The following is a 24,105-nucleotide window of genomic DNA, read 5'->3' on the forward strand; positions in this document are numbered from 1 at the left end:
ACAGAGAGAGAGACACACAGAGAGAGACACAGAGAGAGAGACAGAGAGAGACACAGAGAAAGAGACAGAGAGAGACACAGAGAGAGACAGAGAGAAACACAGAGAGAGCGAGAAGTAAAAAGAGAAAGGGGCAGATAAAGAGGGGGCAGATAAAGAGGGGGCAGATAAAGAGGGGCAGATAAAGAGGGGGCAGATAAAGAGGGGGCAGATAAAGAGGGGGCAGATAAAGAGGGGGCAGATAAAGAGGGGGAAGATAAAGAGGGGGCAGATAAAGAGGGGGAAGATAAAGAGGGGGCAGATAAAGAGGGGGCAGATAAAGAGGGGGAAGATAAAGAGGGGGCAGATAAAGAGGGGGAAGATAAAGAGGGGGCAGATAAAGAGGGGGCAGATAAAGAGGGGGCAGATAAAGAGGGGGCAGATAAAGAGGGGGCAGATAAAGAGGGGGCAGATAAAGAGGGGGAAGATAAAGAGGGGGCAGATAAAGAGGGGGAAGATAAAGAGGGGAAGATAAAGAGGGGGCAGATAAAGAGGGGGCAGATAAAGAGGGGAAGATAAAAGAAGAGGTCAGCAGAGGGAGGATACAGGAGATACAAAGTTAGAATGGACAGAGGTCAGAACTGAGAACATTGCTTTAGATTCATGACTAATGGTGACACTAATAATTATAATAATTGGAAGTGTATTAATGTACTGCACACACTGAAGTTCAAGTGATCAATGTCATTTACTGATTGTTGTCCACTGTTGTGAAGAAATGTTTCTAAATTACAAAAGGGACAAGGAAGCCAACAGAGAACGTTTGAAGAATAACAAATAAATAAGAAGCTATACTGTATACTCTAATTCCCCGGGAGAGACTGAACAAGTGGAACAAGAGACTTGGCAAAGAGAAAGGGAAAAGAAAGAGAGAGAGAGCGGGGCAGAAGGAGAGAGAGAGATGGGGGGCAGAAGAAGATAGAGAGAGAGAGGGGGGGGGGGGGCAGAAGGAGAGAGAGAGGGGGGCAGAAGGAGGGAGAGAGAGGGAATGAAGGGGAGGAACAAGAGACCTTTTAAGGCTATAGAGCACTGAAACATATCCATTTTTAGTCAGGAGGAACCGGGGGGAGTGAATACTAACCAGTCTGAATGGACTCGTTAAGTGGATATTAAAACATGACGACATTAAAATGTTTGAGATCCACTGACATAGCGGATTCTTACTGTCTGTGTTGTGCTGTGGGGATGTATGTGTGTGCCAAGACCCCCGAAAAGAACTAGCAGCCAGGGACACACAGAGTACAGTACAGTAATACGCTGTGCCCCAAATGGCACACTATTCCCTATATAGTTCACTATAGGTCCATAGAGTTCTGGTCAAAAGTAGTGCACTATGTAGGGAATAGGGTGCCATTTGGGCCACAGATCTGATAGGCCTACTGTACAACATACTGTATGGAAGAGTGTGTGATGTAGCTATACATTGCCATGGTAACACCTCTTTAAGCCAACTGTGTATAATATGTTTAGGGCCTGCCAGCCATAGTTCAATAGAAGACTTGCTGTAAACATCCATTATAGCAATCTATGCATTCATAATGAGTGACATAATCACACAGGTGGGTCACATACAGTGCTATCTAAAGGACGATGATGACTTAACTTCTTATCCTCAACCTTATACATGATGAACCCTAATGACTGGTCTCTCTCACACAGCTCTACCTATAAACCTCAGACTAGAGTCTGCTGTATCTGTGGTCCTGTTTTAGGAACTCCCTAAAACCACCAAAACACGCAGAGCGATGAGACGACCCCAGCCAGATCAATAGGAAGACGTCCCCAGCCAGATCTATAAGAAGACGACCGCAGCCAGATCGATAGGAAGACGACCCCAGCCAGATCAATAAGAAGACGACCCCAGCCAGATCGATAGGAAGACAACCCCAGCCAGATAGATAGGAAGACGACCCCAGCCAGATAGATAGGAAGACGACCCCAGCCAGATAGATAGGAAGACGACCCCAGCCAGATCGATAGGAAGACGATCCCAGCCAGATCAATAAGAAGACAAACCCAGCCAGATCAATAAGAAGACGACCCCAGCCAGATTAAAGGGAAGACGACCCCAGCCAGATCATTAGGAAGATGACCCCAGCCAGATAAATGGGAAGACGACCCCAGCCAGATCATTAGGAAGACGACCCCAGCCAGATCGATAGGAAGACGTCCCCAGCCAGATCATTAGGAAGATGACCCCAGCCAGATAAATAGGAAGACGACCCCAGCCAGATAAATAGGAAGACGAACCCAGCCAGATCGAAAGGAAGACGACCCCAGCCAGATAGATAGGAAGACGACCCCAGCCAGATCAATAGGAAGACGACCCCAGCCAGATCAATAAGAAGACGACCCCAGCCAGATAAATAGGAAGACGAACCCAGCCAGATCGAAAGGAAGACGACCCCAGCCAGATAGATAGGAAGACGACCCCAGCCAGATCAATAGGAAGACGACCCCAGCCAGATCAATAAGAAGACGACCCCAGCCAGATCAATAAGAAGACGACCCCAGCCAGATCAATAGGAAGACGACCCCAGCCAGGTCAATAGGAAGACAACCCCAGCCAGATCGATAGGAAGACGACCCCAGCCAGATCAATAGGAAGACGACCCCAGCCAGATCGATAGGAAGACGTCCCCAGCCAGATCGATAGGAAGACGTCCCCAGCCAGATAGATAGGAAGACGTCCCCAGCCAGGTCAATAAGAAGACGACCCCAGCCAGATCGATAGGAAGACGACCCCAGCCAGATAGATAGGAAGACGTCCCCAGCCAGGTCAATAAGAAGACGACCCCAGCCAGATAAATAGGAAGACGACCCCAGCCAGATCATTAGGAAGACGACCCCAGCCAGATCGATAGGAAGACGTCCCCAGCCAGATCATTAGGAAGATGACCCCAGCCAGATAAATAGGAAGACGACCCCAGCCAGATCAATAAGAAGACGACCCCAGCCAGATCGATATGAAGACGTCCCCAGCCAGATCATTAGGAAGATGACCCCAGCCAGATAAATAGGAAGACGACCCCAGCCAGATAAATAGGAAGACGAACCCAGCCAGATCGAAAGGAAGACGACCCCAGCCAGATAGATAGGAAGACGACCCCAGCCAGATCAATAAGAAGACGACCCCAGCCAGATCGATAGGAAGACGACCCCAGCCAGGTCAATAAGAAGACGACCCCAGCCAGATCAATAAGAAGACAACCCCAGCCAGATCAATAGGAAGACGACCCCAGCCAGATCAATAAGAAGACGACCCCAGCCAGATAGATAGGAAGACGTCCCCAGCCAGATAGATAGGAAGACGTCCCCAGCCAGGTCAATAAGAAGACGACCCCAGCCAGATCGATAGGAAGACGACCCCAGCCAGATAGATAGGAAGACGTCCCCAGCCAGGTCAATAAGAAGACGACCCCAGCCAGATAGATAGGAAGACGACCCCAGCCAGGTCAATAAGAAGACGACCCCAGCCAGATCGATAGGAAGACGACACCAGCCAGGTCAATAAGAAGACGACCCCAGCAAGATCAAAGGGAAGACAACCCCAGCCAGATTGATAGGAAGACGACCGCAGCCAGATCGATAGGAAGACGACCCCAGCCAGATCGATAGGAAGACGACCCCAGCCAGATCGATAGGAAGACGATCCCAGCCAGATCAATAAGAAGACAAACCCAGCCAGATCAATAAGAAGACGACCCCAGCCAGATTAAAGGGAAGACGACCCCAGCCAGATCATTAGGAAGATGACCCCAGCCAGATAAATAGGAAGACGACCCCAGCCAGATCATTAGGAAGACGACCCCAGCCAGATCGATAGGAAGACGTCCCCAGCCAGATCATTAGGAAGATGACCCCAGCCAGATAAATAGGAAGACGACCCCAGCCAGATCAATAAGAAGACGACCCCAGCCAGATCGATATGAAGACGTCCCCAGCCAGATCATTAGGAAGATGACCCCAGCCAGATAAATAGGAAGACGACCCCAGCCAGATAAATAGGAAGACGAACCCAGCCAGATCGAAAGGAAGACGACCCCAGCCAGATAGATAGGAAGACGACCCCAGCCAGATCAATAGGAAGACGACCCCAGCCAGATCAATAAGAAGACGACCCCAGCCAGATCGATAGGAAGACGACCCCAGCCAGGTCAATAAGAAGACGACCCCAGCCAGATCAATAAGAAGACAACCCCAGCCAGATCAATAGAAAGACGACCCCAGCCAGATCAATAAGAAGACGACCCCAGCCAGATCAATAGGAAGACGACCCCAGCCAGGTCAATAGGAAGACAACCCCAGCCAGATCGATAGGAAGACGTCCCCAGCCAGATAGATAGGAAGACGTCCCCAGCCAGGTCAATAAGAAGACGACCCCAGCCAGATCGATAGGAAGACGACCCCAGCCAGATAGATAGGAAGACGTCCCCAGCCAGGTCAATAAGAAGACGACCCCAGCCAGATAGATAGGAAGACGACCCCAGCCAGGTCAATAAGAAGACGACCCCAGCCAGATCGATAGGAAGACGACACCAGCCAGGTCAATAAGAAGACGACCCCAGCCAGATCGATAGGAAGACGACCCCAGCCAGGTCAATAAGAAGACGACCCCAGCAAGATCAAAGGGAAGACAACCCCAGCCAGATTGATAGGAAGACGACCCCAGCCAGATTGATAGGAAGACGACCGCAGCCAGATCGATAGGAAGACGACCCCAGCCAGATCGATAGGAAGACGACCCCAGCCAGATCGATAGGAAGACGATCCCAGCCAGATCAATAAGAAGACAAACCCAGCCAGATCAATAAGAAGACGACCCCAGCCAGATTAAAGGGAAGACGACCCCAGCCAGATCATTAGGAAGATGACCCCAGCCAGATAAATAGGAAGACGACCCCAGCCAGATCATTAGGAAGACGACCCCAGCCAGATCGATAGGAAGACGTCCCCAGCCAGATCATTAGGAAGATGACCCCAGCCAGATAAATAGGAAGACGACCCCAGCCAGATCAATAAGAAGACGACCCCAGCCAGATCGATATGAAGACGTCCCCAGCCAGATCATTAGGAAGATGACCCCAGCCAGATAAATAGGAAGACGACCCCAGCCAGATCGATAGGAAGACGACACCAGCCAGGTCAATAGGAAGACGTCCCCAGCCAGGTCAATAAGAAGACGTCCCCAGCCAGATAGATAGGAAGACGTCCCCAGCCAGGTCAATAAGAAGACGACCCCAGCCAGATCGATAGGAAGACGACCCCAGCCAGGTCAATAAGAAGACGACCCCAGCCAGATCGATAGGAAGACGACCCCAGCCAGATCATTAGGAAGACGACCCCAGCCAGATCGATAGGAAGACGACCCCAGCCAGATCGATAGGAAGACGACCCCAGCCAGATCAATAAGAAGACGAACCCAGCCAGATCAATAAGAAGACGACCCCAGCCAGATTAAAGGGAAGACGACCCCAGCCAGATCAATAAGAAGACGACCCCAGCCAGGTCAATAAGAAGACGACCCCAGCCAGATCAATAAGAAGATGAACCCAGAGCCAAATAAATGAGATAGCTACTGAAAGCGTGAGGTGTCAGCAACAGACATGGCCTCGATTAGGCAAAGAGTTATCAGGAGTTATTATCACGGCCAACTGCTTAATTACTCGAAGACTCCGCAGCAGATCCTATCATGACCACTAAAGCCTGGACTTATCAGACACAAACGCTTCTCACACACATGGTGATAGATAAATAAACATTAACAAACACACATGCAGATATTCACAGACCGCAGGAGGCTGGTGAGGGGAGGACGGCTCATAAAAATGGCTGAAATGGAGCGGTATCAAACACATGGTTTTACCATTCCATTCATTCCATTCACCCAGTTAAGGTGCCACTAGCCACCTGTGCCACAGACACTTCACACACACACTTACACATCGAAAACAAATGGATGCACGTGTAACCGATGTGAAATGGCTAGCTAGTTAGCGGGGTGCGCACTAACAGCATTTCAATTAGTGACATCACTCGCTCTGAGACCTTGAAGTAGTTGTTCCCCTTGCTCTGCAAGAGCCGTGGCTTTTGTGGAGCGATGGGTAACGATGCTTCGTGGGAGGCAGTTATTGATGTGTGCAGAGGGTCCCTGGTTCGGGGCGAGAAGAGGGACGGCTATACTGTTACAGGACAAAGCTTTCGTAGATTACTCAAGCAGATGTTGAACTGCATGTTAGTAGTGTGGTGTTGGCCATGACTGCTATGATATAGTAGCCTACTGTTGTAAGGAGATCACAATGGGGAGGAGGAAGAGATAAGGACAGTTGGGGATGACCAGAGCAGAGAGGGGAGAGGGGGGCACACTGAGGGAGAAGGACAAGGAGAGTGTTTGGAACAGAAGTACTTCTAGGAACAGAAGTACTGTCCTCCACCCAAAACCTTGTGTGTTACTGTTTTTTTAATCCCTTTGGTATTATTTTCACAAGTATGTGGTAAAATATCTTAGTACAAACCTGAAAACAGATCATGAAAAAATGTTTTTTTTTTCTTTAAGCAAATTTTCAACAATCAAAATCCCTCAGTAACATTTTCACCAAACCTGATCAGTGTTTCATCTATAAATACCTTCCACATAAAGTCATTGCCTTTCACAATGCAATGCTCGCAATACTTTTCATATAATTCTCTTGTAATGAGGTCTGTGTGTAGCTTGTGTAGAGGAGTCAGGCGCAGGACAGCAGATATGAGTAAATAAACGTAATTTACTCAAAATAAACCAATATAATTCAATAAAACGAGCCCACATAATGGACCGTCTTACATACAAACAATCACTCACGAACAAACATGGGGGAACAGAGGGTTAAATAATGAACAAGTAATTGGGGAATTGAAACCAGGTGTGTAAGACAAAGACAAAACAAATGGAAAATGAAAAGTGGATCGACGATAGCTAGAAGGCCGGTGACGTCGACCGCCGAACGCCGCCTGAACAAGGAGAGGGACCGACTGCCGAACGCCGCCCGAACAAGGAGAGGGACCGACTGCCGAACGCCGCCCGAACAAGGAGAGGGACCGACTGCCGAACGCCGCCTGAACAAGGAGAGGGACCGACTGCCGAACGCCGCCCGAACAAGGAGAGGGACCGACTGCCGAACACCACCCGAACAAGGAGAGGGACCGACTGCCGAACGCCGCCCGAACAAGGAGAGGGACCGACTGCCGAACGCCGCCCGAACAAGGAGAGGGGCCGACTGCCGAACGCCGCCCGAACAAGGAGAGGGACCGACTGCCGAACGCCGCCCGAACAATGAGAGGGACCGACTGCCGAACGCCGCCCGAACAAGGAGAGGGGCCGACTGCCGAACGCCGCCCGAACAAGGAGAGGGACCGACTGCCGAACGCCGCCCGAACAAGGAGAGGGACCGACTGCCGAACGCCGCCCGAACTTCAGCGGAAGTCATGACATCTCTTCTCATTTATTTAAATACATTTGACAATCAAATAATCCAACTGCGCTTACTCACTAAACCGTTTGGTAAACTTATAGGTTTTAAACTGGTTTGTCTACTATATATGGATTTGAGAACTACATAAATAAAATGTGTGTTTGCAAATTATAAACATCTAAATGACATGTATGATACAAGATAACCATACATAATGACTACTGTAAATTATAAACATCTAAATGACATGTATGATACAAGATAACCATACATAATGACTACTGTAAATTATAAACATCTAAATGACATGTATGATACAAGATAACCATACATAATGACTACTGTAAATTATAAACATCTAAATGACATGTATGATACATGATAACCATACATAATGACTACTGTAAATTATAAACATCTAAATGACATGTATGATACAAGATAACCATACATAATGACTACTGTAAATTATAAACATCTAAATGACATGTATGATACAAGATAACCATACATAATGACTACTGTAAATTATAAACATCTAAATGACATGTATGATACATGATAACCATACATAATGACTACTGTAAATTATAAACATCTAAATGAAATGTATGATACAAGATAACCATACATAATGACTACTGTAAATTATAAACATCTAAATGACATGTATGATACAAGATAACCATACATAATGACTACTGTAAATTATAAACATCTAAATGACATGTATGATACAAGATAACCATACATAATGACTACTGTAAATTATAAACATCTAAATGACATGTATGATACATGATAACCATACATAATGACTACTGTAAATTATAAACATCTAAATGACATGTATGATACAAGATAACCATTCATAATGACTACTGTAAATTATAAACATCTAAATGACATGTATGGTACAAGATAACCATACATAATGACTACTGTAAATTATAAACATCTAAATGACATGTATGATACATGATAACCATACATATTGACTACTGGTTATTGCTAATGGATTTCACATAGTGGTAACCACACTTGGGGTGAACACTTGTAATTTCTTTCAACATGGAGCAGGATAGACAGCAAGGGAGAGAAAGAAATCAAAGAGCTCGTGGACAAGGGGCCCGTCAGAGAGGTGGACATGGCCCCCATCAAAGAGGTCAAAGAGGTGGGCATGGGCCCCGTTAGAGGAGGACATCAGAGAGAGGGAGGCAGACAGCAGGGAACTGTTGTGTCTAATGAAGTCCGGACCATCATCGGTGACCATGTGGTAAACAAAGGCCTTACCATGGCAGAGGCAGCCAGATTAGTTCACCACAATCTGAAAATCCCAATCATGAGAACATTTCGCCAAGAAAACCGTTAAGTCTGCAGGATATGGACTATGCTTTACCATTACATCTACAGTAAATTACATTTTGTAATGCATGTAAATTCACAAAACATGTAACACTATTCTTACAGTATGATCTATTGACAGTATACTCTGTTCTACCCTCAGAAGACCCCATGGTGGTGGCTGTGTGCTGACCGATCAGCAGGAGTGGGGAGTGGTGGAAATGGTGAGGGCCAGGAATGACATACGTCTGTCTGAAATAAAGCAGGCCATTGAGGAGAACAATGACACCTTTGCCAATGTGGAATCCATCAGCCTGCCAACAATCGCCCAACTTTTGAAGAGGCATCCAGGTATCTATGAAACACATTTACCTGGTGCCTTTTGAGAGAAACAACGACTGGGTGAAACAATTGCAGGCCGAGTATGTTCAGTTACAGCACTACTGTATATACTGTATTACTGTTACTATTAATGCACATGCTACTTCACAATATCATATTGGAACTATACTGCAAAAATAACCAACCAAAATATATTTTTAGAGGGTGATGGTGCTTGAAGCTGCTGTGAACCATCACAAGTATATCTTCGTTGATCAAACAGGCTTCAATCAGGCCAAAACTCGGCACCATGGGTAGAACCTCACCGGCCAACGGGCGACCATCCAAGCGCCTGGACAACGGGGGGAAACATCTTCATGTGCACAGTTATCTCTGAATAGTATGGTATGGTAGGATGTAGGCCATTACTTGGATCCTACAACGCTGCACACCTCATTGTGTTCTCAATGAAATTGAGCAGACATGTCAAAGTGAAGGGGTCACCTATAGTATGTAATTGTGTGGGACAATGTCAGGTTCCACCATGCAGAGGTGGATCAGGTATGGTTTCGGACCCATCCCCGATTTGTGACCCTATACCTATTCAGCATGGAGGTGGAAGGTGTACGATCGCCATCCCCATGAGCGTGTCACCCTCCTTCTGACCATGGATGAGGCATGCGACAACATCAATGCAGACCATTGTCAAGCTTGGATTCGCCATGCCAGAAGGTTTTTCCGTGGTGGATGAACAATGAGGACATTCGCTTTGATGTGGATGAGATTTTACAGCCAAATGCTTAAGACGGGCTTGATGAAAATGAATGCGTGTTAGAACTGTAGTGCATAAAATGTGGTGAGTAGTTGACTCAAAGAGAGAGAAAGACAATAGTTAAACAGTTTTGAACAAATTCATTTTTTCAAAAATGAAGAAGCGAGAGAGAAAGAACACAAGCTATATATATTTTTTTTTTCTCACTTTCACTCACCTAGCTAGTGAATGCAGCTAGCTAGTTTAGCCTACTCAAACACCCGGCTCAGAGAGGGATGTTATGTTAGCTAGCTGGCTATGGCTGTCCAACACTGGAACTCTTCCATGTCAACATAAGCTTTTGGTTTTATTAATTTATTGCCACGAGGCCCACCGGTGTAACTGCTAAACTACTTGCTGACTGTACAAAATACTGCATGATTGTAGCCGGTTTACTAATGCGTTAGTTCTAGTAGCTATGTTAACTATAACGTTACTAACATCGTTAGCTAATATGGTGACAACGATGTAGGCTGTGTGTAGCGGTTAGTGGTCATGATATGAAGGTTTTGCATCATCTTCCTTTAGACATCAGATGTGTTGTGCATTGAAGTCAACAAGTGAAGGGAAATTCTAAACTGCTAAACTGTTGGACTAATGATTACACCCTAGATCAGCTAGATGCAGGCAAGAGTGTCCAAGGTGGTATTGAATGAGTCAATGTCTGTCACCTAGATTACAAAAATGTCTCTCGACCTGTGCACCTACATTGTAAACCTTCATTCATAGGCTAGGTTGTAGCAACCTCATGATAGGGAAAACATGAGTATCATGTAGTAGCCTAAACCTATCGATGTTACATTGAGCTGGGTGAATTGAATATGAATGACAGTCATCTAATTTGCTGTAATAGAAATAAGGTCATACATTTTTTTATTGTCTCCCTCATCTTAAACGGCACCGATCGCCACTGGTAGGAGTGTTAAGGACAATATGCAAGCATGGGAAATGAGGGGAGAGTAGTGGAGTGTGCGTGTGATTTCATGCTTGCGTGCGAGTACATGATTGGTGTTTATTGCGTGGGACCATTTGTTTGAACTTAACAGTTAAAGGGGAGTTTATACTTAAAAGGAGAAGTTTTAATTTTTACAAACAAATCTCTATTTTTGATGTAAATGGCATGATATAGAATGGTCCAGAGACCTTTTTGGGGATTTCCTTTGTTTTACAGAAACTTACCCCAAACAGCAAATCACTTCCTCATTTACTCAAATGTTTCCTTTATTTTGGCAGTTAACTGTAGAACAGTGGCTCGAGCCACAACTAAATGGAATATAACGTTGCGGATAAAGTTCGGAATGACACCATTTAGGTGAACAACATCTAAAGCCCTGCATTACTATACTGAGAGCTTTGTCGTTTAAAATGACGTATCTGGGTGTTTGTGGAGCCTTTGTTCATGTTTTTTCAGGGCCCTCATTATACATAACGAGGATGAAGAAGTGATTTGCTGTTTGGGGTAAGTTTCTCAAAGACAAGTGAAATCACAAAAAGACATCAGGACCCTTCTTTAACATGCCATACATTTTCTCCCAAAATTTATATTAGTTTGTAAAAAAAAAAAAAACTCTTCCTTTAAATGCTGCACCATGCTGTACTGAAAGCAGGGTCTATTTTTACCATGGCTGTGTTTATTTAACTTCCAAACGTCTCTCTCAAAGGAGAGGAAGAGAGTGGGAGACATTAGGTTAGACTGGACGTCTACAGTCTCCCCTTTACTAACTCTGCTCCTATCTGACCCATAGGTCTCCACCACACCCATCCACCACTCCAGGCAGGCTAAAGCAAACACTCAAAGTCTTTGAAAGATGTGTAATAGTATTTGAGCCCAGGTGTGCTATTTAGCCTACAGGAGGGACCAGGTCAGGGGTCAGTAGGAATAGACTGGATTAGAGAAAGAGCTACAGGATAGTTTGCATGAGTGTGAAAATAAATATGATATTGATACATGAATGGTGGCAGACGCCAACCAGACACTCGCCTTTGCATCGCCAGTACACACGCATGCATACGCACACACACACACACACACACACACACACACACACACACACACACACACACACACACACACACACACACACACACACACACACACACACACACACACACACACACACACACACACACACACACACACACACACACACACACACACACACACACAGACTAAGCACAGAAGCACACACCCTCTCTGAGAAACAGTCCATGGCAGGGATGTGAGAAACCGTTCTGGCAGATAGCTGAGGAATTCTACCTCCCCTCATCATGGAAACTGTTCTCGAGCCCTCACTCCCAACCCACTACTTCCTCTGTTATTTTCAGCTACTGTACATCCCCCAGACAGGAAAACCATCCATACCATACATACAAAAGTGATCAGGACTTGAATAGTCCATCTCGTAACACAAAAAGCCCAACGCTAATAGTGAAGGTCGCTCAATGCAATTATTTAGTCCAATTGAAAAGCTACAGGTGAGAAGAAGTCAATGTATAAGTCAAATCAAGGAGTTGGGGGTCTATGAGATAGCCTGGCATTGTCTTTCTACATATGTTTGTGTTAGAAAGAGGTTATCAGGTGTATTCGTGTACTAGACATGATTTTGTAGATCAAAGTTCCTGCACACTTGGGCAGTTAGAGGAATTTCTGTCCCAATTATCTTTTATTTCAGCATCTTACTCAGTGGGTGGTGTGGAGACACTGTTGGAGAGCTTGGCACAGACACCAACACAAAACACCAACACACGCACACGCACACGCACGCACACACACACACACACACACCACACACACACACACACCACACACACACACACACACACACCACACACCACACACCACACACACACACACACACACACACACACACACACACACTATATGGGGCCTGGGCCAAATAAACTTTCAACTGTATGTCATGCTGCTATTCAAGAGCCAAATTGTCTTCAGTCTTAATCTGTATTACAGACCAACCTACAGGTATTCTGCTATCAATAGAACAGAGTATAGTAGTAGTAGTATAGTACTAGTATAGTGGTACTAAAACAGAACCAAAAAGACTAGAATGAGATATTCCACTAGGTCACTAGGTCTATGCTCTAGATATAACCTAGTGGAATATCTCATTCTGGTATAGGTATAGGTAAACTATATTTCTGCTCTGGCATATAGAAATATATTTTCTAGAAACAAGCACAAAACCCTGAATAAGTCATAATTTTACTTTTTTTTTAACCTTCAGTTAAGAACAAATTCTTATTTACAATGACGGCCTACCAAAAGGCAAAAGGCCTCCTGCGGAGAAGGGGCCTGGGATTAAAATAAATAAATACAATATAAATATAGGACAAAACACACATCACAACAAGAGAGACAACACAACACTACATAAAGAGAGACCAAAGACAACAACATAACAAGGCAGCAACACATGACAACACAGTATGGTAGAAACACAACATAACAACAACATGGTAGCAACACAACATGGTAGCAGCACAAAACATGGTACAAACATTATTGGGCACAGTCAACAGTACAAAGGTCAAGAAGGTAGAGACAACAATACATCACACAAAGCAGTCACAACTGTCAGTAAGAGTGTCCATGATTGAGTCTTTGAATGACTAGATTGAGATAAAACTGTCCAGTTTTGAGTGTTTGTTGCAGCTCGTTCCAGTCGCTAGCTGCAGCAAACTAAAAAGAGGAGCGACCCAGGGATGTGTGTGCTTTGGGGACCTTTAACAGAATGTAACTGGCAGAATGGGTGTTGTATGTGGAGGATGAGGGCTGCAGTAGATATCTCAGATAGGGGGGAGTGAGGCCTAAGAGGGTTTTATAAATAAGTATCAACCAGTGGGTCTTGCGACGGGTATACAGAGATGACCAGTTAACAGAAGAGTATAGTGTGCATGATGTGTCCTATAAGGTGATGTGTCCTATAAGGAGCATTGGCGGCAAATCTGATGACCGAAAGGTAAAGAACGTCTAGCCGCCCGAGAGCACCCTTACCTGCCGATCTATATATTATGTCTCCGTAATCTAGCATGGGTAGGATGGTCATCTGAATCAGGGTTAGTTTGGCAGCTGGGGTGAAAGAGGAGAGATTTCGATAGAGGAAACCAAGTCTAGATTTAACTTTAGCTTGCAGCTTTGATATGTGCTGAGAGAAGGACAGTGCACCGTCTAGCCATACTCCCAAGTACTTGTATGAGGTGACTACCTCAAACTCTAAACCCTCAGAGGTAGTAGCAGGAGCGGAAGAGATACTCTGAATGATCGGCTATGAAAAGCCAACTGACATTTACTCCTGAGGTGCTGACCTGTTGCACCCTCGACAACCACTGTGATTATTATTATTTGACCCTGCTGGTCATCTATGAACATTTGAACATCTTGGCCATGTTCTGTTATAATCTCTACCCGGCACAGCCAGAAGAGGACTGGCCACCCCTCATAGCCTGGTTCCTCTCTAGGTTTTTTCCTAGGTTCTGGCCTTTCTAGGGAGTTTTTCCTAGCCACCGTGCTTCTACACCTGCATTGCTTGCTGTTTGGGGTTTTAGGCTGGGTTTCTGTACAGCACTTTGTGACATCAGCTGATGTAAGAAGGGCTTTATAAATACATTTGATTGATTGATTGATTGATTCATAGTAACACCTGTGGGAAGAGGGACATTCTTCTTACCAAACCACATGACCTTTGTTTTGGAGGTGTTCAGAACAAGGTTAAGGGTAGAGAAAGCTTGTTGGACACTAAGAAAGCTTTGTTGTATAGCATTTAGCACAAAATCCGGGGAGGGGCCAGCTGAGTATAAGACTGTATCATCTGCATATAAACAGATGAGAGAGCTTCCTACTGCCTGAGCTATGTTGTTGATATAAATTGAGAAGAGCGTGGGGCCTAGGATCAAGCCTTGGGGTACTCCCTTGGTGACAGGCAGTGGCTGAGACAGCAGATTTTCTGACTTTATACACTGCACTCTTTGAGAGAGGTAGATAGCAAACCAGGCCAAAGACCCCTCAGCGACACCAATACTCCTTAGAATGGAATGGTCTACCATATCAAAATCTTTGGCCAAGTCTATAAAAATAGCAACACAATATTGCTTAGAATCAAGGGCAATAATGACATCATTGAGGCCCTTTAAGGTTCCAGTGACACATCCATAACCTGAGTGGAAACCAGATTGCATACCAGAGAGAATACTAAAGACATCAAGAAAACCAGTCAGTTGATTATTTACGTTTTTCCAACACTTTTGATAAACAGGGCATAACCAGTGCTGCTATAGCATTAGGTTAGAGTAATGCACAGCTGAACGGTGATTATCTTCTGTAAAGTTTTTACAGCATTGGGTCTCTAATGCCTATCAAGCACATAAGCCCCAGTCTGAATGAACATACTCGGCTTGGCCTGTGCAGTATATTGGTTAACTAAACCCTAACTGGGATGTTACTGTAGTTTAGCCTGTATTAGTTAACTAAACCCTAACTGGGATGTTGCTGTAGTTTAGCCTGTATTAGTTAACTAAACTCTAACTGGGATGTTACTGTAGTTTAGCTTGTATTAGTTAACTAAACCCTAACTGGGATGTTACTGTAGTTTAGCTTGTATTAGTTAACTAAATCCTAACTGGGATGTTACTGTAGTTTAGCTTGTATTAGTTAACTAAACCCTAACTGGGATGTTACTGTAGTTTAGCTTGTATTAGTTAACTAAACCATAACTGGGATGTTACTGTAGTTTAGCCTGAATTAGTTAACTAAACCATAACTGGGATGTTACTGTAGTTTAGCTTGTATTAGTTAACTAAACCCTAACTGGGATGTTACTGTAGTTTAGCCTGAATTAGTTAACTAAACCATAACTGGGATGTTACTGTAGTTTAGCTTGTATTAGTTAACTAAACCCTAACTGGGATGTTACTGTAGTTTAGCCTGAATTAGTTAACTAAACCATAACTGGGATGTTACTGTAGTTTAGTCTGTATTAGTTAACTAAACCATAACTGGGATGTTACTGTAGTTTAGCCTGAATTAGTTAACTAAACCATAACTGGGATGTTACTGTAGTTTAGTCTGTATTAGTTAACTAAACCCTAACTGGGATGTTACTGTAGTTTAGCCTGTATTAGTTAACTAAACCATAACTGGGATGTTACTGTAGTTTAGCTTGTATTAGTTAACTAAACCATAACTGGGATGTTACTGTAGTTTAGCTTGTATTAGCTAACTAAACCATAACTGGGATGTTACTGTAGTTTAGCTTGTATTAGTTAACTAAACCATAACTGGGATGTTACTGTAGTTTAGCTTGTATTAGTTAACTAAACCATAACTGGGATGTTACTGTAGTTTAGCTTGTATTAGTTAACTAAACCCTAACTGGGATGTTACTGTAGTTTAGCCGGCATTATTATCTGTATAACTATCACCAAGCTTCTGAACTACTACATGTAGTTCACTACTCCCCAACACTGGGAGAGCAGAAGGAGAGGAACAGATGGAGGAAGGGAGGAGAAGAGGAGGAGAGTTGCCAGACACTGGGGATTTGAAGAATGTGTTGTTCGCATCTAGCCCTTGTAGAGGTAGCCCATCCTACCCCTGTCTCTAGCCCCAAAAGGCCCACTGTTACCCAACGTTGCGCAATGTTTCCTAACGTTGCCAAATGCTCAGTGTTGTTTTGCAGGGTGATGTGCAACCATATCTAGCTGTTGCTTTTCCTCCGCTGCTTGTTTGATAAGATGCAAGACTCTTTCATTTCATGAAGGCGATAGCTACATTAAACCAAATGAATGGACAGGGGTCCCAAAACTCTCCATGGATAATGTGGGTCTGTCTGTGGTACAACCAGAAAGGTCACGTCATCAGATCAGTGTTTGAAGGAGTGATCACTGTTTGGACAGAGAGATGTAAAGAAAGGGAGTGAGAGGGGAGAGGTAAAGACAGAGATATACAGTGCCTTAGGAAAGTACTCAGACCCCTTGACTTTTTCCACATTTTGTTATATTACAGACTTATTCTGAAATGTTTTTTTATTTTTTATTTCCTCATTCTACACACAATTCCCCATAATGACAAAGCAAAAACAGGTTTTTAGAAATTCTTGCTAATTTATAACAAATAAAAAACGTAAATATCACATAAGTATTCAGACCCTTTACTCAGTACTTTGTTGAAGCACCATTAGCAGCGATTACAGCATTGAGCCTTCTTGGGTATGATGCTACAAGCTTGGCACACCTGTATTTGGGGAGTTTCTCCCATTCTTCTCTGCAGATCCTCTCAAGCTCTGTCAGGTTGGATGGGGGGCGTTGCTGCACAGCTATTTTCAGGTCTCTCCAGAGATGTTCGATCGGGTTCAAGTCCGGGGTCTGGCTGGGCCACTGTAAGACATTCAGAGACTTGTCCCAAAGCCACTCCTGCGTTGTCTTGGCTGTGTGCTTAGGGTCGTTGTCCTGTTGGAAGGTGAACCATCGCCCCAGTCTGAGGTCTTGAGCGCTCTGCAGCAGGTTTTCATCAAGAATCTCTCTGTACTTTGATCCGTTCATCTTTTCATCAATCCTGACTGCTGCTGAAACACATCCCCACAGCATGATGCTGCCACCACCATGCTTCCCCGTAGGGATGGTGCCAGGTTTCCGCCAGACGTGACGCTTGGCATTCTTGGTTTCATCAGACCAGAGAATCTTGTTTCTCATGGTCTGAGAGTCTTTAGATGCCTTTTGGCAAACTCCAAGCGGGCTGTCATGTGCCTTTTACTGAGGAGTGGCTTCCATCTGGCCACTCTACCATAAAGGGCTGACTGGTGGAGTGCTGCAGAGATGGTTGTCCTTCTGGAAGGTTCTCCCATCTCCACAGAGGAACTCTAGAGCTCTGTCAGAGTGACCATCGGGTTCTTGGTCACCTCCCTGACCAAGGCCCTTCTCCCCTGATTGCTCAGTTTGTCAGGGCGGCCAGCTCTAGGAAGAGTCTTGGTGGTTCCAGACTTCTTCCATTTAAGAATGATGGAGTCCACCGTGTTCTTGGGGACATTCAATGCTGCAGATTTTTTTTTGGTACCCTTCCCCAGATCTGTGCTTTGACATAATCCTGTCTCGGAGCTCTACGGACAATTACTTTAACCTCATGGCTTGGTTTTTGCTCTGACATGCACTATCAACTGTGGGACCTTATATAGACAGGTGTGTGCCTTTACAAATCATGTCCAATCAATTTAATTTACCACAGGTGGACTCCAATCAAGTTGTAGAAACATCTCAAGGATGATCAATGGAAACAGGATGCACCTGAGCTCAATTTCGAGTCTCATAGCAAAGGGTCTGATTACTTATTTAAACAAGGTATTTCTGTTTTTTATTTTTCATACATTTGGTCAAAATTTCACAACATAACTGTTTTTGCTTCGTCATTATGGGGTATTGTATGTAGATTTCTGAGGATTTAAAAAAATGTAATCCATTTTAGAATAAGGCTGTAACCTAACAGAATGTGGAAAAAGTCAAGGGGTCTGAATACTTTCTGAATGCACTGTACAGGGAGAAAAGAGAGGAAGACGTTAGAGACACGTACCATAAGTTGCAGTTTTCTTTGTATGTTTGTCCTGAGAGGAATTTGTGGCTGTTTCTTTCACAAGTGCCTGGAAGGAAACAAAGGGAGGAAATTCAAAAAGATGCAGACAGCCGATAGGATCACATTAATGATAACTTTTTGGTCCAGTTGTGGTGGAAGATCTGAGAGGCTGACTCATACAGATTCCTCCACTGTATCTTCTCACAACACTCCCATGTATACACACACACACACACTCTACACTACACACACACACTCTACACTACACACACTCTACACTACACGCACACTCTACACTACACACTCCACACACTCTACACTACAAACACACTCTACACTACACACACTCTACACTACACACACACTCTACATAACACACTCTACAATACATACTCCACACACTCTACACTACACACTCTACACTACACACACACACTCCACACTACAAACACACACTCCACACACACTCTGCACTACACACACACTCTACACTACAGACACACACTTTACAATACAGACACACTCTACACTACACACACACACTCCACACTACAAACACACACTCCACACACTCTACACTACAGACACACTCTACACTCCAGACACACAAAGGCGCGCAGGCATGAGGGGCACACACGGCGTGCTCAAACGCCAGCGGGAGAGGGAAAGCACCCAAGCTACCAACCATGTAGGCACCCACGTGTCCACAAACACACACCCACACACAGAGTGTGTAGTGAGAGAGTTAACAGTAACATCCTGGCTGTGAGGTGTGTAGTGAGAGAGTTAACAGTAACACCCTGGCTGTGAGGTGTGTAGTGAGAGAGTTAACAGTAACACCCTGGCTGTGAGGTGTGTAGTGAGAGAGTTAACAGTAACACCCTGGCTATGAGGTGTGTAGTGAGAGAGTTAACAGTAACACCCTGGCTGTGAGGTGTGTAGTGAGAGAGTTAACAGTAACACCCTGGCTGTGAGGTGTGTAGTGAGAGAGTTAACAGTAACACCCTGGCTGTGAGGTGTGTAGTGAGAGAGTTAACAGTAACATCCTGGCTGTGAGGTGTGTAGTGAGAGAGTTAACAGTAACACCCTGGCTGTGAGGTGTGTAGTGAGAGAGTTAACAGTAACACCCTGGCTGTGAGGTGTGTAGTGAGAGAGTTAACAGTAACACCCTGGCTGTGAGGTGTGTAGTGAGAGAGTTAACAGTAACACCCTGGCTGTGAGGTGTGTAGTGAGAGAGTTAACAGTAACACCCTGGCTGTGAGGTGTGTAGTAGTGTGTGGGGTCTGGGGAACCCTGAGCTGCAGTAATCTTGTGTTGGAATGTCCTGTTGGCTTCTGTCCTCTGTTTCCCAGGGCTAACAGGTCCTCATCATGCCTTAACAAGCTTAATTACACACACACACACACACACTTAATGAAAACCCTGCCACCTCCAGGGGTTCCAGGGTACAGGGGCGCCACTCTACCTCACACATCCCACCCCTCGCTGGGCAAAGACAAAACCACACACACCCGTGTGGCCTCCGGAGGTGGGGTCAATTTAAATTCCATCGAGGCCTCATCAGTATAGGATTAGACATTCCATGGAGTTTGAATCAAAAACGTATAATCCATGTGTTATCCTCATGGTCCTTTTTTCTAAGTTTTCTCAGCACTATTTCCTTTCCAATGTCTTTTGTCATTTTCAAAGGTTTACAGGGTCATTCCAATGTTCAGTTGAAGTCCTGGACTGACTGGGACAGATGTCTACACCATCTCTGTTGACCTCTTCCCTCTAACACTCCCCTTGTGTAGGAGGAAGGTCAGATGCTGACGCTGTGTTGGGCCGTGCCCTGCAGGAGACTGCTGTGTGTTTTATGGTAGTAACACAGTAACACTCCCCTTGTGTAGGAGGAAGGTCAGATGCTGACGCTGTGTTGGGCCGTGCCCTGCAGGAGACTGCTGTGTGATTTATGGTAGTAACACAGTAACACTCCAGCAGCTACTCCTCTGTCTGTCTGTCTGTCTGTCTGTCTGTCTGTCTGTCTGTCTGTCTGTCTGTCTGTCTGTCTGTCTGTCTGTCTGTCTGTCTGTCTGTCTGTCTGTCTGTCTGTCTGTCTGTCTGTCTGTCTGTCTGTCTGTCTGTCTGTCTGTCTGTCTGTCTGTCTGTCTGTCTGTCTGTCTGTCTGTCTGTCTCATTACCTCTAAAAGTCTAATCCGTTGGGGGGGGGGGGGCTAACATATGGAATTGTTTTAAGATGGTGATACCATGGATGATTTACACTACACACTCCAGACACAGACACACACTCCAGACACCAGACACACAAAGGCACGAAGGCATGAGGGGCACACACGGGCGTGCTCAAACGCCAGTGGGAGAGGGAAAGCACCCAAGCTACCAGCCATGCAGGCACCCACGTGTCCACAAACACACACCCACACACAGAGTGTGTAGTGAGAAAGTTAACAGTAACACCCTGGCTGTGAGGTGTGTAGTGAGAGAGTTAACAGTAACACCCTGGCTGTGAGGTGTGTAGTGAGAGAGTTAACAGTAACATCCTGGCTGTGAGGTGTGTAGTGAGAGAGTTAACAGTAACACCCTGGCTGTGAGGTGTGTAGTGAGAGAGTTAACAGTAACACCCTGGCTGTGAGGTGTGTAGTGAGAGAGTTAACAGTAACACCCTGGCTGTGAGGTGTGTAGTGAGAGAGTTAACAGTAACACCCTGGCTGTGAGGTGTGTAGTGAGGGAGTTAACAGTAACACCCTGGCTGTGAGGTGTGTAGTGAGAGAGTTAACAGTAACACCCTGGCTGTGAGGTGTGTAGTGAGAGAGTTAACAGTAACACCCTGGCTGTGAGGTGTGTAGTGAGGGAGTTAACAGTAACATCCTGGCTGTGAGGTGTGTAGTGAGAGAGTTAACAGTAACACCCTGGCTGTGAGGTGTGTAGTGAGAGAGTTAACAGTAACATCCTGGCTGTGAGGTGTGTAGTGAGAGAGTTAACAGTAACACCCTGGCTGTGAGGTGTGTAGTGAGAGAGTTAACAGTAACACCCTGGCTGTGAGGTGTGTAGTGAGAGAGTTAACAGTAACATCCTGGCTGTGAGGTGTGTAGTGAGAGAGTTAACAGTAACACCCTGGCTGTGAGGTGTGTAGTGAGAGAGTTAACAGTAACATCCTGGCTGTGAGGTGTGTAGTGAGAGAGTTAACAGTAACATCCTGGCTGTGAGGTGTGTAGTGAGAGAGTTAACAGTAACACCCTGGCTGTGAGGTGTGTAGTGAGAGAGTTAACAGTAACACCCTGGCTGTGAGGTGTGTAGTGAGAGAGTTAACAGTAACACCCTGGCTGTGAGGTGTGTAGTGAGAGAGTTAACAGTAACACCCTGGCTGTGAGGTGTGTAGTGAGGGAGTTAACAGTAACACCCTGGCTGTGAGGTGTGTAGTGAGGGAGTTAACAGTAACACCCTGGCTGTGAGGTGTGTAGTGAGAGAGTTAACAGTAACATCCTGGCTGTGAGGTGTGTAGTGAGAGAGTTAACAGTAACACCCTGGCTGTGAGGTGTGTAGTGAGAGAGTTAACAGTAACACCCTGGCTGTGAGGTGTGTAGTGAGGGAGTTAACAGTAACATCCTGGCTGTGAGGTGTGTAGTGAGAGAGTTAACAGTAACACCCTGGCTGTGAGGTGTGTAGTGAGAGAGTTAACAGTAACACCCTGGCTGTGAGGTGTGTAGTGAGAGAGTTAACAGTAACACCCTGGCTGTGAGGTGTGTAGTGAGAGAGTTAACAGTAACACCCTGGCTGTGAGGTGTGTAGTGAGAGAGTTAACAGTAACATCCTGGCTGTGTGGTGTGTAGTGAGAGAGTTAACAGTAACACCCTGGCTGTGAGGTGTGTAGTGAGAGAGTTAACAGTAACACCCTGGCTGTGAGGTGTGTAGTGAGAGAGTTAACAGTAACATCCTGGCTGTGAGGTGTGTAGTGAGAGAGTTAACAGTAACACCCTGGCTGTGAGGTGTGTAGTGAGAGAGTTAACAGTAACACCCTGGCTGTGAGGTGTGTAGTGAGAGAGTTAACAGTTACACCCTGGCTGTGAGGTGTGTAGTGAGAGAGTTAACAGTAACACCCTGGCTGTGAGGTGTGTAGTGAGAGAGTTAACAGTAACACCCTGGCTGTGAGGTGTGTAGTGAGAGAGTTAACAGTAACACCCTGGCTGTGAGGTGTGTAGTGAGAGAGTTAACAGTAACACCCTGGCTGTGAGGTGTGTAGTGAGAGAGTTAACAGTAACACCCTGGCTGTGAGGTGTGTAGTGAGGGAGTTAACAGTAACACCCTGGCTGTGAGGTGTGTAGTGAGAGAGTTAACAGTAACACCCTGGCTGTGAGGTGTGTAGTTAGAAAGTTAACAAAAGGTTTTGAAGTGTCTGTCCTATATCTAGGAGACATAAGAAAGCTCAGAAAATATTGTATATTTTTTTGGACACATTTAACCCTTTTTTTTGTTGGCACAAAACAACCTCTATACTTCCATTGATTTGTATGGGTTTCCTTCCGACGAGTCCCATGGCACATCGAGCCAAACATTGGTTTGTAGCCTACATTGTTTCAGACGCTACAGTACAGACAGTTGGCACATCAGCATTACCGACTTCAGACGAGTCCCCTGACACTGCAGACGTTTTCGTGAGAAGAACGATTTTTGGGATGTCTCATAGTCTGACAAACACAGCCGTAGCTGCAGATACGGTGGGCCGACATCGGCAGATGTGGTGGATTGAGACGCAGCCCATGCAAAAAAAAGATATCTCTAACTTAAACTGAATGGATTTTGATGGGGATTTTTTTATTATGTTTCTTACAGTATATTAACTCACGAGTGTATCGATAGACTCTTCTTAAATCCATCACTACTCCATAATGGTTCTGTGGAGTGGGAACTAGGAGAGGTGAACCTAAACCTAACCCTAACCCTTAACTTGAGCTAATGGTTCTGTGGAGTGGGAACTAGGAGAGGTGAACCTAAACCTAACCCTAACCCTTAACTTGAGCTAATGGTTCTGTGGAGTTGGACCTAGGAGAGGTGAACCTAAACCTAACCTTAATCCTTAACTTCTGCTAATGGTTCTGTGGAGTGGGAACTAGGAGAGGTGAACCTAAACCTAACCCTAATCCTTAACTTCTGCTAATGGTTCTGTGGAGTGGGAACTAGGAGAGGTGAACCTAAACCTAACCCTAATCCTTAACTTCAGCTGACATGCCGGAAACTGTTTGGAGGAAGGGATGCATTTACTGTTTCCAAGAATGATTTGTCTTGATTTGAATGAAAGGGTTTGGAAATTTATCCTACAGTTTGTCTGAGCTGCTCTCTGATAAGGTGAGCTGGGAGATGGAAAAGAGCAAGTGAGGTAGAGAGAGTGAGAAATGAATACTCCTTTCTCTTTCCCCCGTCTCCCATAGGCTAAGGTGTGTTTATGTCCCTCTTTTGGGAAATGCAACCTCCCTGTCATCTAGCGAGCACATACCTACCTCGACCTCTCCCTACCTCCTGTCCCGTTCCCGTCGCCTATCTCTCCCTACCTCCTGTCCCGTTCCCGTCGCCTA

The 24,105-nt window shown here is 45.3% G+C and overlaps 1 protein-coding gene across 3 annotated transcripts in view; it reads right to left on the minus strand.

Annotated features, from left to right (window-relative positions):
* Positions 1–24,105, minus strand: part of LOC115175492 (tubulointerstitial nephritis antigen-like) — a 66,719-nt gene that overhangs the window by 33,142 nt on the left and 9,472 nt on the right. For all 3 annotated transcript variants that reach the window (XR_003872045.1, XM_029734749.1, XM_029734748.1), the window contains exon 3: positions 18,536–18,602. Coding sequence is in view for 2 of the 3 variants with exons in the window: in XM_029734749.1 (XP_029590609.1) it covers positions 18,536–18,602 (67 nt within the window). In the remaining variant the exon portion in view is untranslated. The remainder of the gene's footprint in view (positions 1–18,535; positions 18,603–24,105) is intronic.

The sequence above is a fragment of the Salmo trutta genome, chromosome 36, assembly GCF_901001165.1.
Source record: "Salmo trutta chromosome 36, fSalTru1.1, whole genome shotgun sequence".
NCBI classification, from domain to species: Eukaryota; Metazoa; Chordata; class Actinopteri; order Salmoniformes; family Salmonidae; genus Salmo; species Salmo trutta.